Source organism: Cariama cristata, unplaced genomic scaffold, assembly GCF_000690535.1.
Source record: "Cariama cristata isolate BGI_N322 unplaced genomic scaffold, ASM69053v1 scaffold18598, whole genome shotgun sequence".
Lineage (NCBI taxonomy): Eukaryota > Metazoa > Chordata > Aves > Cariamiformes > Cariamidae > Cariama > Cariama cristata.
The window spans coordinates 28,609-40,516 of NW_009629618.1; the positions used below are offsets into that span (position 1 = coordinate 28,609).

General features: G+C 45.1%; 1 protein-coding gene across 1 annotated transcript; it reads left to right on the plus strand.

Moving 5' to 3' along the window:
- Window positions 1-426: 426 nt before the first annotated feature.
- LOC104165581 (protein HEG homolog 1-like) lies at window positions 427-11,674 on the plus strand (the record flags this gene model as incomplete). Its single annotated transcript, XM_009705242.1, has 8 exons — window positions 427-718; window positions 1,704-2,107; window positions 2,342-2,807; window positions 5,336-5,455; window positions 7,090-7,184; window positions 8,487-8,545; window positions 9,036-9,196; window positions 11,540-11,674. Coding segments are annotated over exons 1-8 (1,732 nt in total), but the record flags the coding sequence as incomplete, so codon positions are not given.
- Between the last annotated feature and the right edge of the window lie 234 nt (window positions 11,675-11,908).

An 11,908-nucleotide genomic window follows, 5' to 3' on the forward strand; every position in this document is an offset into this window, starting at 1 on the left:
TTGGTGTTGTATATCTGCAGCTGCTGATGCTTATCAAAAAAGGTCTCAGGAATGAGACATGTAGCTTCTTGTTACCTGCTACCTGCATGGGTTGGGGTGCCAATTATAAATAACATAAATATGCCATTATGACTCTAATGGTACCGATTGTCCTTCTCTATTTGGACAGTCCTGTTTCTTTGGAGTAGTAGGCTTTGTGTATTAAATCCACATTTAAGGTGATAGATACGTGAGATCTACTTAATCTGTATTTAATCTGAGTTGATCTGTGCAATTTTATTAATCTGCATTTCCAAACAGAATTATTGTAGAAGTCACAAGTGCTTTCTGCTTTGAGATGATAAAATCAGATACCTGCTTTTCAATCCTATTCCAGCCGTGGGCAGCAGCCATCACTCCCTAAGCAGCTCGAGCACTGAGGAAAGGATGTCCAACCCTGTCACTGATCCTTCATACAGTTCATCCACGTCTGCTGGTGGTGGAGAGAGGACACTGCACTCGGTGACGGACGGCATCCTGGCTGGTGGCACAGAGAGCTCTGCTTCCTACACCAAAACCGCCAGCTCTCCAGGGCCGGCTCAGCCGGCATCGGTGGAGCAGAGTGGGACGGCCAACGCCTCCACCAGCAGCCGAGGTTTCACAGGCTTTGCGACCGAGACACTCTTAACACGTTCTTCCAAGATACCCACTTACTCTTCTTTCCAAAATGATCTCACAAGTAAGTTAGTGTCTCCCAGCATACATTTCGCGGGGGGAATGTTCACATTGTCCTGCGTTTATCTATGCTGTACACAAAGTTCTCATTCATTAGTACATGCGGTGCCACCTGTGGTGCACTCAGGGGGATGTTTTCATCAAAGGACTCAAAGCCAGACCCCACCTAGCTGGGGAATCGTTCCAGAAGTGAAGCCATGAGCCCGAGCGGGGAAACTCACCTGTTTTGATGGCCTCGGTTTTTTTTTTGCATCCTAACCGGTTTCTTTTGGGTGACGCTTTCAGAAATGTTTCATGATGGTGTAAGTCAATTGTAGAATTAAACCAAATTTTCAATACCCTATTTTTTATTTTTAGAGATTGCTGAGCTTAGCTGTACATCCTGAAATTTGTATTATAAGATTGACTGCACCTTTTATGCTAAATAATCTGAATTTTTTGCAGGCTGATGTGCTACTTATTTAGGATTTCCTGCCTGCAAAGTTTTCAATCAATGAGTTCATGATAAGCTGCAAATTAACATAATGTAATAATTTCATCCTGCAGAGGCATGAAGTTCACTGTGTCTAAAAACAAATCGATTGAAGAAGATGGATATTCTTTAGTTGGGAATGGAGGATAAGAGGGAGAGGATATGAGTTTTATAATAAAGAGAACAGAGGGGTTTTCCTGCTTAGCTAACCACAAAATATCACGGAATGATAAGTGCTCCATCACATTAGAAAAGCAATACTGGAAGAACAGCATTTTAGAAACCTACATGTTTCATGGAAGCCTTATGTCTCTCTGAGTTCACCCTTTTAAAATCAATTAAGGAGTGCAGAAGACTCCTAATTTGATATCCGTGCTTGGATGGTGCTCTACATTTTTAGAAGAGTGCAGGCCAGTTCACAGACAAGAACATTTTATGTATTTAGCAACTGATTTTAATATGACATCAAAATCCTTCCATATTACTCTTTCTAATATATTTTGTCCTTTTACTCCAGACTTTTCAAGTAGTCATCTGCCAGTCAGTAGCATCGATGCTGAGAAAAGGACCTCAGTTTCTCATACAGACGGCACATACATTTCAACCACATATACCAGAGGAGGAGAAAGGACCCTCTTGTCTATCTCGAATAGCAGCACCTCTGCTGACTCCTCAGAAAGTTCCACCTTTTTTTCTGAAATTTCCAGCCCTCCTGATTCATCAAAATCTTCTGTGGCACAGGACAGGAGGAGCAACGTATCCAGCAACGGCAGTTTTGTTGAACCATCTACAGAGCCATTGCTGGTACACTCTTCCAAACTGTTGACCTCTGCTTCTGCAGGCAGTGTACAAAATGCAACTCTTTTCAACACTGACTCTGAGTTGTTGACCACTGCCAGATCATCTCTATCTTCATCAGCAGTTCCAGCCTCTTCCTCACTGTCATCACTGCATCACTCGCTGTCATCAACACCACCACCAACTTATGTGTTTACATCATCAGAATCATCTGAGCCACTCTCGTCCTCTGTGATGGCATCTTCACCACCTCTGCAGGCTTTGCCGTCCTCCTTGCCCACTTCCTCATTGCTTTCCCCATCTTATTCATTAGTGTCTTTATTGCCTCTGTTTTCGTCACCATCACCCGTCTCGCAGTCCAACGATAGCGACCAAGCAAGCACCTCTGTAGCTACGACTGTGGTCAGACGGGTGCCCTCCACAGCTGCCGTGGCTGAGAGCTCACCCAGAGTGACCAACAAGCACAATGTCACGCACCAGCCCCAAAACATCACCGCCTTCACCTCCACCGGGTCTCCTCTCCCTACGGCGCCCATGGAGCAGCTTGGTGGACGCATTGTGACTGTGTCTGTTCCCCCGATGGTAATGGAGACTGTCGCACCGAGAACTATCACCACCCAGAGGGGCAGCTTTGGAAAGGTAACCGGGAAGGTAACACCGCTGCTCACCACGGCCAGCGATGCCCCACGCGCTGGGCCAACAGATGCACCCCTTAGTCCCTCACCAAGTGCAACAAACCACAGTGTCATCTTCCCTGCGGTGGCACTGACGACGGTGAAACCTCCTGTGCTGACAACACTGGCCGGTCACCAGCCAACCCCAGGTGATGCTAGCACCATGAAAGCCCACAGAACTCAAACACCCATTGCCACTAAACACATCTATACCACTGGTGAAAGCACAGAAGCTGTGGATCCCACCACTGCAAGGCCTGGTAAAGTCACTGAGGAAAACATCCCTGTTACGAGTCCTTCTAAAGTCCATCCAACCAGCAAGACCACTGAGACCACTGTGAACACTGCAACTACTTTAGCTGCTACCAAACCAACCACTGCTCCTCCATCGAGTAGCACGGCTGGGCTGAGGATGTCATCTCCAGCAACAGGTAATGTGTCTAACGGTGCTCATCAGTGGTGGGGCCAGGAACGCCTGGGTCCCACTTTAAGGGTCTTCCAAGGGTTATGTATGCATGTATGACAAGTCTGTTGTCAGCAGAGTTTGAGGATAAGAACTCAGTCTCCATGTGGGTATTTTTAAGCTAAGGGTTTAGCAATCAAGCTGAACTGCTGGAAAAGGGTGAGGATTTTGGTCAACATTTCTGATAGAAATGTTAAACTGAAATTTGAGAATTTTAGGAAAGTAAAGCTGACTGGCCTTCCAGGTAAGGATAGGATGCATTTTGTATTTGTTGATCAGTCAACAATATTGATCAATATCGACCAGTATCTATCTTATTCATGAAAAAAGGTTGTTGGCCAGCACTTGGTATTTGTGTTGGAACTACTTCTCTGTTGTTACTACTTATGGTCGTTTTCTCCCCACCTCACCAAATAATCTCCTACCCAAGGTCATGTTGCTTCTCCTGGTAGGCTACGTACTGCAGTCTTGTTGAGTGTGTTGTTACAATCATTTATTACTGCTGTCAGGCTCCTTATCTTCTCAAGTAAATACATTGACTGAAGTTCTAGATGAATGGAAATCGACTGTGTGTTTAAAGTTCGGGAGCCTGGCCCTCATGCTGCTGTAGGATATTGTGTGTGCTAACTGCATTCATCTTAGTGAAATACTGGCAATAGTATATAGTCCATTCAATAATTAAGTATTTATAGGTTATTTCTCAGGCTGATTCATTTTAATTATGGCTATGGCTTTATGCAAAAAAAAAAAAAATCACTGTAAGGGAATGGATTTGTTTTATTGAAAAATTAAGGTAACATTTCCTTTTCACCAACTGATTCACACTTTTGCCAAGTTACTTTTTCCTTTAAATACTGAGTTTTACCATTTACCAGAATGCGAAAGATCCTTCTGCTGCCTTGGACATGGTGCTTTGCATGTGGGCATTCACTGCCGTGAGAGAAGAAGCTGCCCTAGTTCACACTGTACAAAACGCAAACTGAAGGATGGCAAAGTGAAAGCCAATGTTTTAAAATACGCCCACTCATTTCTGGCTGCTTAGATCAGAGACACCAAATCTCCTTCTTGCTGATGCCGAGGGAGCCGTGCAGGCTAGTCGAGAAACGGAGATTGCTTCAAATGGTGTGTCCTGATGTGGAGTTCGGCTCGGGACTGTCTGGTCTGCAGGGTCTGCGTGATGCCATGGGGTATGGCAGTGCCGTCAGAAATACACACACGGGTTTGGCTGTCGTGTTTTGTGCTTTAACAGCAAAGCCCGTCCTTCCAGCCTCTGCTGCAGTGCTCGGCAGCAGCTGCAAAATAGGTACGAGTAGTGTGTAGGCTGTCTTGCTTGTCTTGTAGTGCCTTGTCACTGACAAGTCCACAGTCTTGCCTACGGTCTGTCCTTGCACATGTGCGTGACGTGTGTTTGTGCTTGTTTGAGTCATGTGCACAGCAAGAGGAGCATTTTTGACCAGGACATGTTTTTTTTCAAAGGAAAGTATTGGATATCTTTTCCAGAATTTGCAGTCTGAGTCGGATAATCTATGAAGTGTCTGAGACTACAGTTGTTAATCCCCTGATACTCCGTATTTCACAGCTGGTGTCTGCTGCCCAAGCCCTTGCTCACCCAGGGGGAAGTGCTTTACGAGCGGTGGCACAGGCAGGAATTGCTGCTCTGACCATACCCAGCCTGGCACGGAGAAAGCTGCAGCCCTGGTAAAGGAGTTGATGGCAGCCAGGACTGCCTCCACCGTTACTGGGGAATCTGCAGACTGCGTCAGTGTACCAGCAGTAACTGTGGATCATGGAAACAGGGCTTGGATGAAAAAGGCAGGATTTTGGTGAAGAAGCCTGTGCTCCCATGTCTAGTTCTGGCTGTCAAGGTCCCTTCTTCAGTCTTTTCATCCATAATTGTAGGGTCTTTGAAAAGCACCCTGAGATCTGCAGATAAGCAGTGCTGTAGACAAGCTGGATGTTGATATTAACATGGATCAGCACTGGATCCCAAGGGCTTTTAAATGAATATTCAAGAGAAAGTGGTTTGTATTTATTCTTTCAGCTCCAACAGAATAATTAAGAACAGGATAAATAGTAAGTGCAAATGATGCAATGAGGCATCTGATAATGCTCAGGGGGTCACAGAAGAGGAGCCAAGTTGATCTTTTTTAGCCCAACAGTCAATGATTTTTGTGATTCTGTAACTATAGCCTGTTTTTTTTTCTGATTTTGTAGATGTGGATAAATGTCTTTCCAACCCTTGTCCTGCGCTGGCCACCTGCAACAACACCCATGGCTCCTATTTCTGTCAGTGTCCTCTTGGATATGAGCTGGAAAAAGGGAAGTGCAATTTAGGTAAGAAAAAAAAAAGTGAAAAACCAGGGGAGGAAAAGATGGAAACAATTATCTGTAATCTTCTAAAATAAATTAACCTAGGCTCAGACTAGTTCAGGAGCTTAATGTTCCTCCCAACCACCACTTTTAACAAGAGCCTTTTACTGTTTATACAAGTGCAGTGTCTAATGCCTGTCGTGTTGGGCTGCCCCGGGGAGCAGGCGCAGTGGCAGCTGAGGGTTTCTTAAAAACACAGCAACAGAGCGGTGGGCTCAGGCTTGTTAGTAAGGACGGATGTGGCCCTTCTGTTCCTAATGTGTTTTACAACCCCCAAAAAGCGTTCAGCAGCTTATCGTAGCTCCCAGCCCTGCAAACCCGGGCAATGGCACTTGGCTTGGGAGAAGTGAGTGGGGCGGTTGTGTAACCCGGCTTCAGTGGGGTCAGCCATGTGCGGAAAATTAAGCAGCCGTGAAAGTCTTTGTAAGATCAAGGTCTTGTTTCGTACCTCTAGCATTTTTCATGAAGCAGAGTTACTGGTTGAAACCCAGGTTCTGACCCCCTCCTTTCTATTAGAGGACTCTCAATCTCAAGGATTTACAATGTCCCATTGTAAAGGGGAATTTGTTTTGCTAGAGTTTCTTCTGACCCTTAATCAGTGAGGATTAGAGGCATGGAAATTTTGCTAAGGAAACATGGGTGAGGTGTCCCAGAAGGTTATTTTGAAATGTTTCTTCGAGTTGGAACATGTCAGCTTCTAATTTAGAGAGTTGTTTTGATTATGGCTTGAACTGGGATACGGACAGATTATATAAATACTGTGAAGGTGATTCTCATCTTATTTTTACCCAGAGATGTTACATTAGGGCTGTCTGATATAAAATTTGTGGTGAAGATAGGCTCTGTGGAAAGGAAAAAATGGGACAGAATTGGAGGCTTTATAGTGTTATCTGCAACCGTATTTGTTTTTCTGGCGGAACATAAAACCGGAGCTCTGAGTTCTCATTTCCACTGAGTATCTCATGACACTTAATACAAGATTTAGGGATATTATCTCTCCGAGTCTGGACAACTTGGATTATTGCATTCTGCTGCCATGAATCAAATATGAATCTAAGCACGGAAAAATGCATCTTTTGGACCTCTTTTCAAATGTCATTGCTCATTCTGTCCAACAATTTGAAAAATGAAAATGTCCTTCCTACAGTGCTTTATTTTGACTTGCTGATTTGTTTTCCTTCCATTGCAGGGAGGGGTAAGAGATTTGACACGTTTACCCCAAATTATTATAAATAGCTTTGGTACCTGAAATTGTCTTGTTACTAAATTTGTCCAGCTCTGTCTATGTTCAGGGGTCCTTTTAAATTAGTCTGTGTTTCTGTATGAAATGTATGAATGCTGTGGTGAAATGCTGGTTGTTCAGCAGCATTGAGCTCTGGAATTTGACTGGGGCTGTGGGAACATCGCAGCAACCCTTGGGAAAAATCCCAAGGCTGAAACTTTGCTTTACTGGGGCAGTGACTCTCAGACATGAGTTTTCTGTCCACTGTGTGAAGGAGTTTTCCATGCAGACAGTCTCTCGTGTAAGGCGGATGAAACCGTGGCTACATATGGCATGGAGACGTGTTCTGACTAACTTGTCTTATTCTCCTTTTTAGTAAGAATATTTATCGGCCAGGTCCCCCTGAAAGTTAATATTACCCATGGGAAATACACAGAGCTCCTCCACATCGAGGGTGAAATCCTGGCGATGGTGAGTGTCATTGCTCGGACTTTGGCAATGCTGACAGGACAGGTCCCTCTCACTCCTCTTAGGGTTGTCATGGAAAGCCACAAGACTCTGTAGCATGGGTTTAGCCTTTTTAATCATTGAATCATTCTGGTCTGGTGTAAGTAAGACTGGTGAGATGTATGCTTTTAAATCCCATCACGCTTCTCTCCCCTGCCCTGCCCAGGCTGTCAAGACAGCAGCAGAGAGGTTCGGCTCCTATGGGGCTGAAGACAACATAGCTACCCGGAAAATCCTGAAGCCCTTCTCGTGAAGTGATGTGGCTAGGTTCACGCTTTTGTAGCCTCCATCCTTTCCTAGTGTATTCTGGCTGCATTGCCTTTTCTAGACCTTGAAAGGGTATTAGTGGTCCTCCAAGGTCAAACATTAAAGTAGTAACTCTGGGCTTCATTGTTCATCAGTAAATCTCGCGGGTGCTGGGGCAGGTTGGACTGCAGCTGGTGCCACCTTGCTTTTAGCCAAATCCCATGGGATGAAGCATAGCAGGAGCACCCACCCAAACACACTCTCCTCTTGGTGGAGTTTCCCAGCCATGCTATCACAACCATGTGGCCCTCGGTCAGTTGAGAGCAAGCGTTGGGTGAGCTGATGGCTTCTGCAAATGCTGTGCCATCAGTTGCTCCAAAAGGACCTTTGGGCTGGAGATAGGTACATCTCTGTGCATTTTTTAGCCAGATCATTGTATGCATGAGTTTGTCCTGTTAGCAGTTCCTGGGCTGGCTGCAGTTCATCCCAACTCTTTTCAGAGTAGATGATTTGGAGATGCTGCCAAAGGAGGGGATAGCTGGGGTGAGTCGCCTTGCTGCCTGTGTGGCTTGTTCTGGGGAGTGAACACAAACAACTGCACAAATCCAGGGGGAAGGAGGCTCCTTGGAAGTTGTACAGTCTCCGAGGGTGCCGCTTTGAGCTCGACCTCATGTGGGATTCTCTCCCTGCTGGCTTCTGGCTCTTCCTCAGCCTTTGCGGTCATTGCACAGTGGGGCCCCAGGCAGATGCTCATGTCAAAATCCCCAGGTCCTGTTCCTGTCCAAGGATGTGCGATGGTGACTTTGGCCATCCCTTGCTGGCAACAGGATAGCACATCTTTCTTATCAAGCAGATGAACTGCTGGGATGCTCAGAGCTACCTCAGCCTCAGCAGGCAGCTCTGGAGAACGCAGGGGATGGTGTCGGTGACCCAGGAGGACCATCTTGTGCTGCATCCCCCCGGGCTGCTTCCCTCCATCATCCCCCAGGGCACTAACAGCTGCTCTCTCCTTCTTTGTAGCTTGATGCATCGCTGTCGGGCTTGCCAGGGTACCACCACTCCACAGTTAAGGCAACCAGGTAAGGCTAAGGCTATGAGGGGAAGAATGAGAAACTCGAGCGTTTGGAATGTTCAACTTAAGATCCATGTTCCCCATTCTGGGTCGATGCTGGGCTTGATGCAATCCGGCCCCGTTGTAGCGCAGGGCATGGGGAATGCCTGGCCACCTTGCCCAGCTCTCCTGGTACCCTCCTCCTGGCCTGAGCGGCTTGGGGACAGGCTTGTGAGATGCTCAGGAGGGATTTATGGCTGGTTTCAAAGTAAGCTAACAGCATCCCTTCTAGCCCCAAATTTACCTCTCTGTGTGTAGGTTTGTCCTGTTTTTAAGGTCTGTTACAATGCATGACTGTTTCAGTATGTACGCAATATTGTGTCTGTGATAAACATTGCTTGCATTAGTAAGAGTCCTATGTATCATGTGCATTAATAAGAGTCCTATGTATAAGGTGCTAACGATGACATCAGACTGACCCGTGGTACTCAGGGCTGTTTTGTTTTGTTTTCTGTTAGGGAGGCAAATGTTGTGCATGTTTCAGTGCAATCCACGTTCTCTTTAGCATCCAACGTGACTTTCTACGATGTTGTCAGCAGTGTGAAAAGCTACATTCGAGCTTGCAAATCCCCCACTGAAGCCTGCCAGTTCATCTCCAGCCTGAAACCGCTCCACAGAGGTAAATAGCATCTGGAGGGACCGTGACGGGAAAGGAAAGGGATGTTTTATTTGGCTTCTTTTGTAACAGGGGGAGAAAGATTTTGGCGTTTGGAAAAACCCTTCTGAATCTTTTTTATCTTATTTAAATGGGAGGCATTTAAGAGCCTTGCAGTACAAAAGGGATGCAGATATCAAGCCTTATCTTTGCCACATGTGTGAGAAATCTGCCTCTCTGTGAAAACATCATGCAGCACAGGATTAGAGGCATTGTAGGGCAGCCTTTCATCTCCGGGATGTGATACCGGGCCCCAACCAGATCAAAAAACCATAAGTCTTAATTCCACCCCTGTGGCTGGGAGCTGGGGAAATGGCGTGAAAGCCAAGAGATGAAACCCCCCAGTGAGGTCAATTAGAGCTGCTGGAGGCTACACGGGAAGCTCCGCTCTCCTGCCTGCCCAATTTCAGTGTTGCAGGGTGTAAAAATCGTTTACAATTAAAGAGCTTTCGATATCTGTGTCAAATCCTCTACCTGCCAAAGGGGAGCGTGGATGCAGCACAGAGAGACTTGGAGAAGCACATCAGTGTTGTGCAGGACCTTGTCCAGGTGGACCTTATGGGTGGTGGTGGCCCTATGCCCTGCACCTCCTGGTCCTCTCTTTCCGAGGGAGCGATAGAGATTTAGTCGTAAGAGATAACAGCAGGACGCAGGGAGTGGACACCCTTGAAAGATGGGCTCCAGTGAGGAAACTTCTGCACATGGAGCTCTGTGACTTCGGGGTTTGAGGCTTCAAGGTTTGGCTTTGAGGATGAAAGCCGGGAGCACTTAGCCTGGGTGTAGTGGGAAACCCCTCAGATTGTTTTGGCAAAGTAAACAAAAAGATGAGAAATTTAGCGTGTCCTTTTATTTTAATGTGCCATATTTTAAAGCCACACTCCATCATGGACTGAATTAAATTATTTTGGTAGACCCACTCAGATTATATCTAGCTGTTACCTCTGATACAATGCTTTGGTAAAGTCTACTTCTAACTTGAAATAAGCAGAATAAGAAACAAATTGTGTTCTCATGTAAGTACTTAAAAGAAAAGATGTCAGATCGAAAAAAAAAAGATGATGGATCTAGCAGGGAGAGGTTTAGAAAAAGTGAATGCCAAATGAGTGACACGTTTTCCATAAAATCCTATTTCTCATGAATATTTTTTCATTTGTTCATTCCATTTAGTCTGAACTCCCAGTAAAAATTGTAAATTTGGTGACACAATTTCCATCTTTTACCCACAGTTTTGCTGAATGCTCATTGTAACAAATGTGTCTTTCTAAAGTAAAACACTGCTTCAAAGTAAAGTAAATGAAAGGACAAATTCTTTGAAAAATGAAAACATCCAGTGCTTAATATTGAAATGGAAAAAAATTGTTTTGGGCTGAGCAAAATGTCTTTCTTGATATAAATTTAAAAATTGATTTGTTGAACTGTCTCAGGGGGTGAATGTGTTTCAGCTTGAGTGTCATGGTTTAATCCCAGCTGGCAACTAAGCACCACGCAGCCGCTCACTTACTCCCCCCAAACCCAGTGGGATGGGGGAGAGAATCGAAAAGAAAAGTAAAACTCATGGGTTGAGATAAAGACAATTCAATAGGACAGAAAGGAAGAAAATAATGATGATGATGATGATGATGATAATAATAAAAGAATTAGAATATACAAAACAAGTGATGCACAATGCAATTGCTCACCACACACTGACCAATGCTCAGTTAGTCCCCAGGTAGCGACCTGCCCCCCTGGCCAACTCCCCCCAGTTTATATACTGGGCATGAAGTTACATGGTATGGAATATTCCTTTGGCCAGTTGGGGTCAGCCGTCCTGGCTGTGTCCCCCTCCCAACTGGTTTTACCCCTCCAGCCTGCTTGCTGGCTGGGCATGAGAAGCTGAAAAATCCTTGACTTAGTACAAACGCTACTTAGCAACAACTAAAACCATCAGGGTGTTATCAACGTTATTCTCATACTAAATCCAAAACATAACACTATACCAGCTATTAGGAAGAAAATTAACTCTATCCCAGATGAAACCAGGACATTGAGCCAAACCAGTTTTTTCTTTTTCATTTCCCCTTCTGCCTCCGAGCAGAAACGTCTGTTATTCACCCCCTCTATTTGCCTGTACAAACAATAGTAGATACGCAAGAAATGGTGACATAATGTAATGTTGACTGTCTCCTAATGGAACAAATATTATTTAAAAAAAAAAAAAGAGATTAAAGCAGCACGTGAGCTGAATGTGACGCCTGGGGAAAGCAAATATGCGTAACGGTGGGTTCAGAGAAAGCTGCGCTGATGTTGGCCACCTCTTCCCGACAGTTGGCAGCTTGTGCAAGCAGAAAGACCCCGAATGTGACAAGGAAACTTCTGAATGTACCGACTTCGATGGAGTTGCGCTCTGCCAGTGCAAAAGTGGGTACTTCAAATACAACAAGATGGATCACTCCTGCAGAGGTATTGCTCTTTATGTGATGTATTTTGGCTGAATTTTGCTTAAACTTTTTGTTCCAGTGGAAATGAGTGTGTGTGTGTGTGTATTGCTATGCATGCAAGAAGCTCAATATTATGAATAAATATTAGCAGCTCAAGTTTCTTTTAGTTAGGGAACTTTTCAGCAGACGCTGAAGATACAGTCTCTCTCTAGGAATAATATTATCTCTTTCTGGAGCACGCTGTGAGTCACAGTGA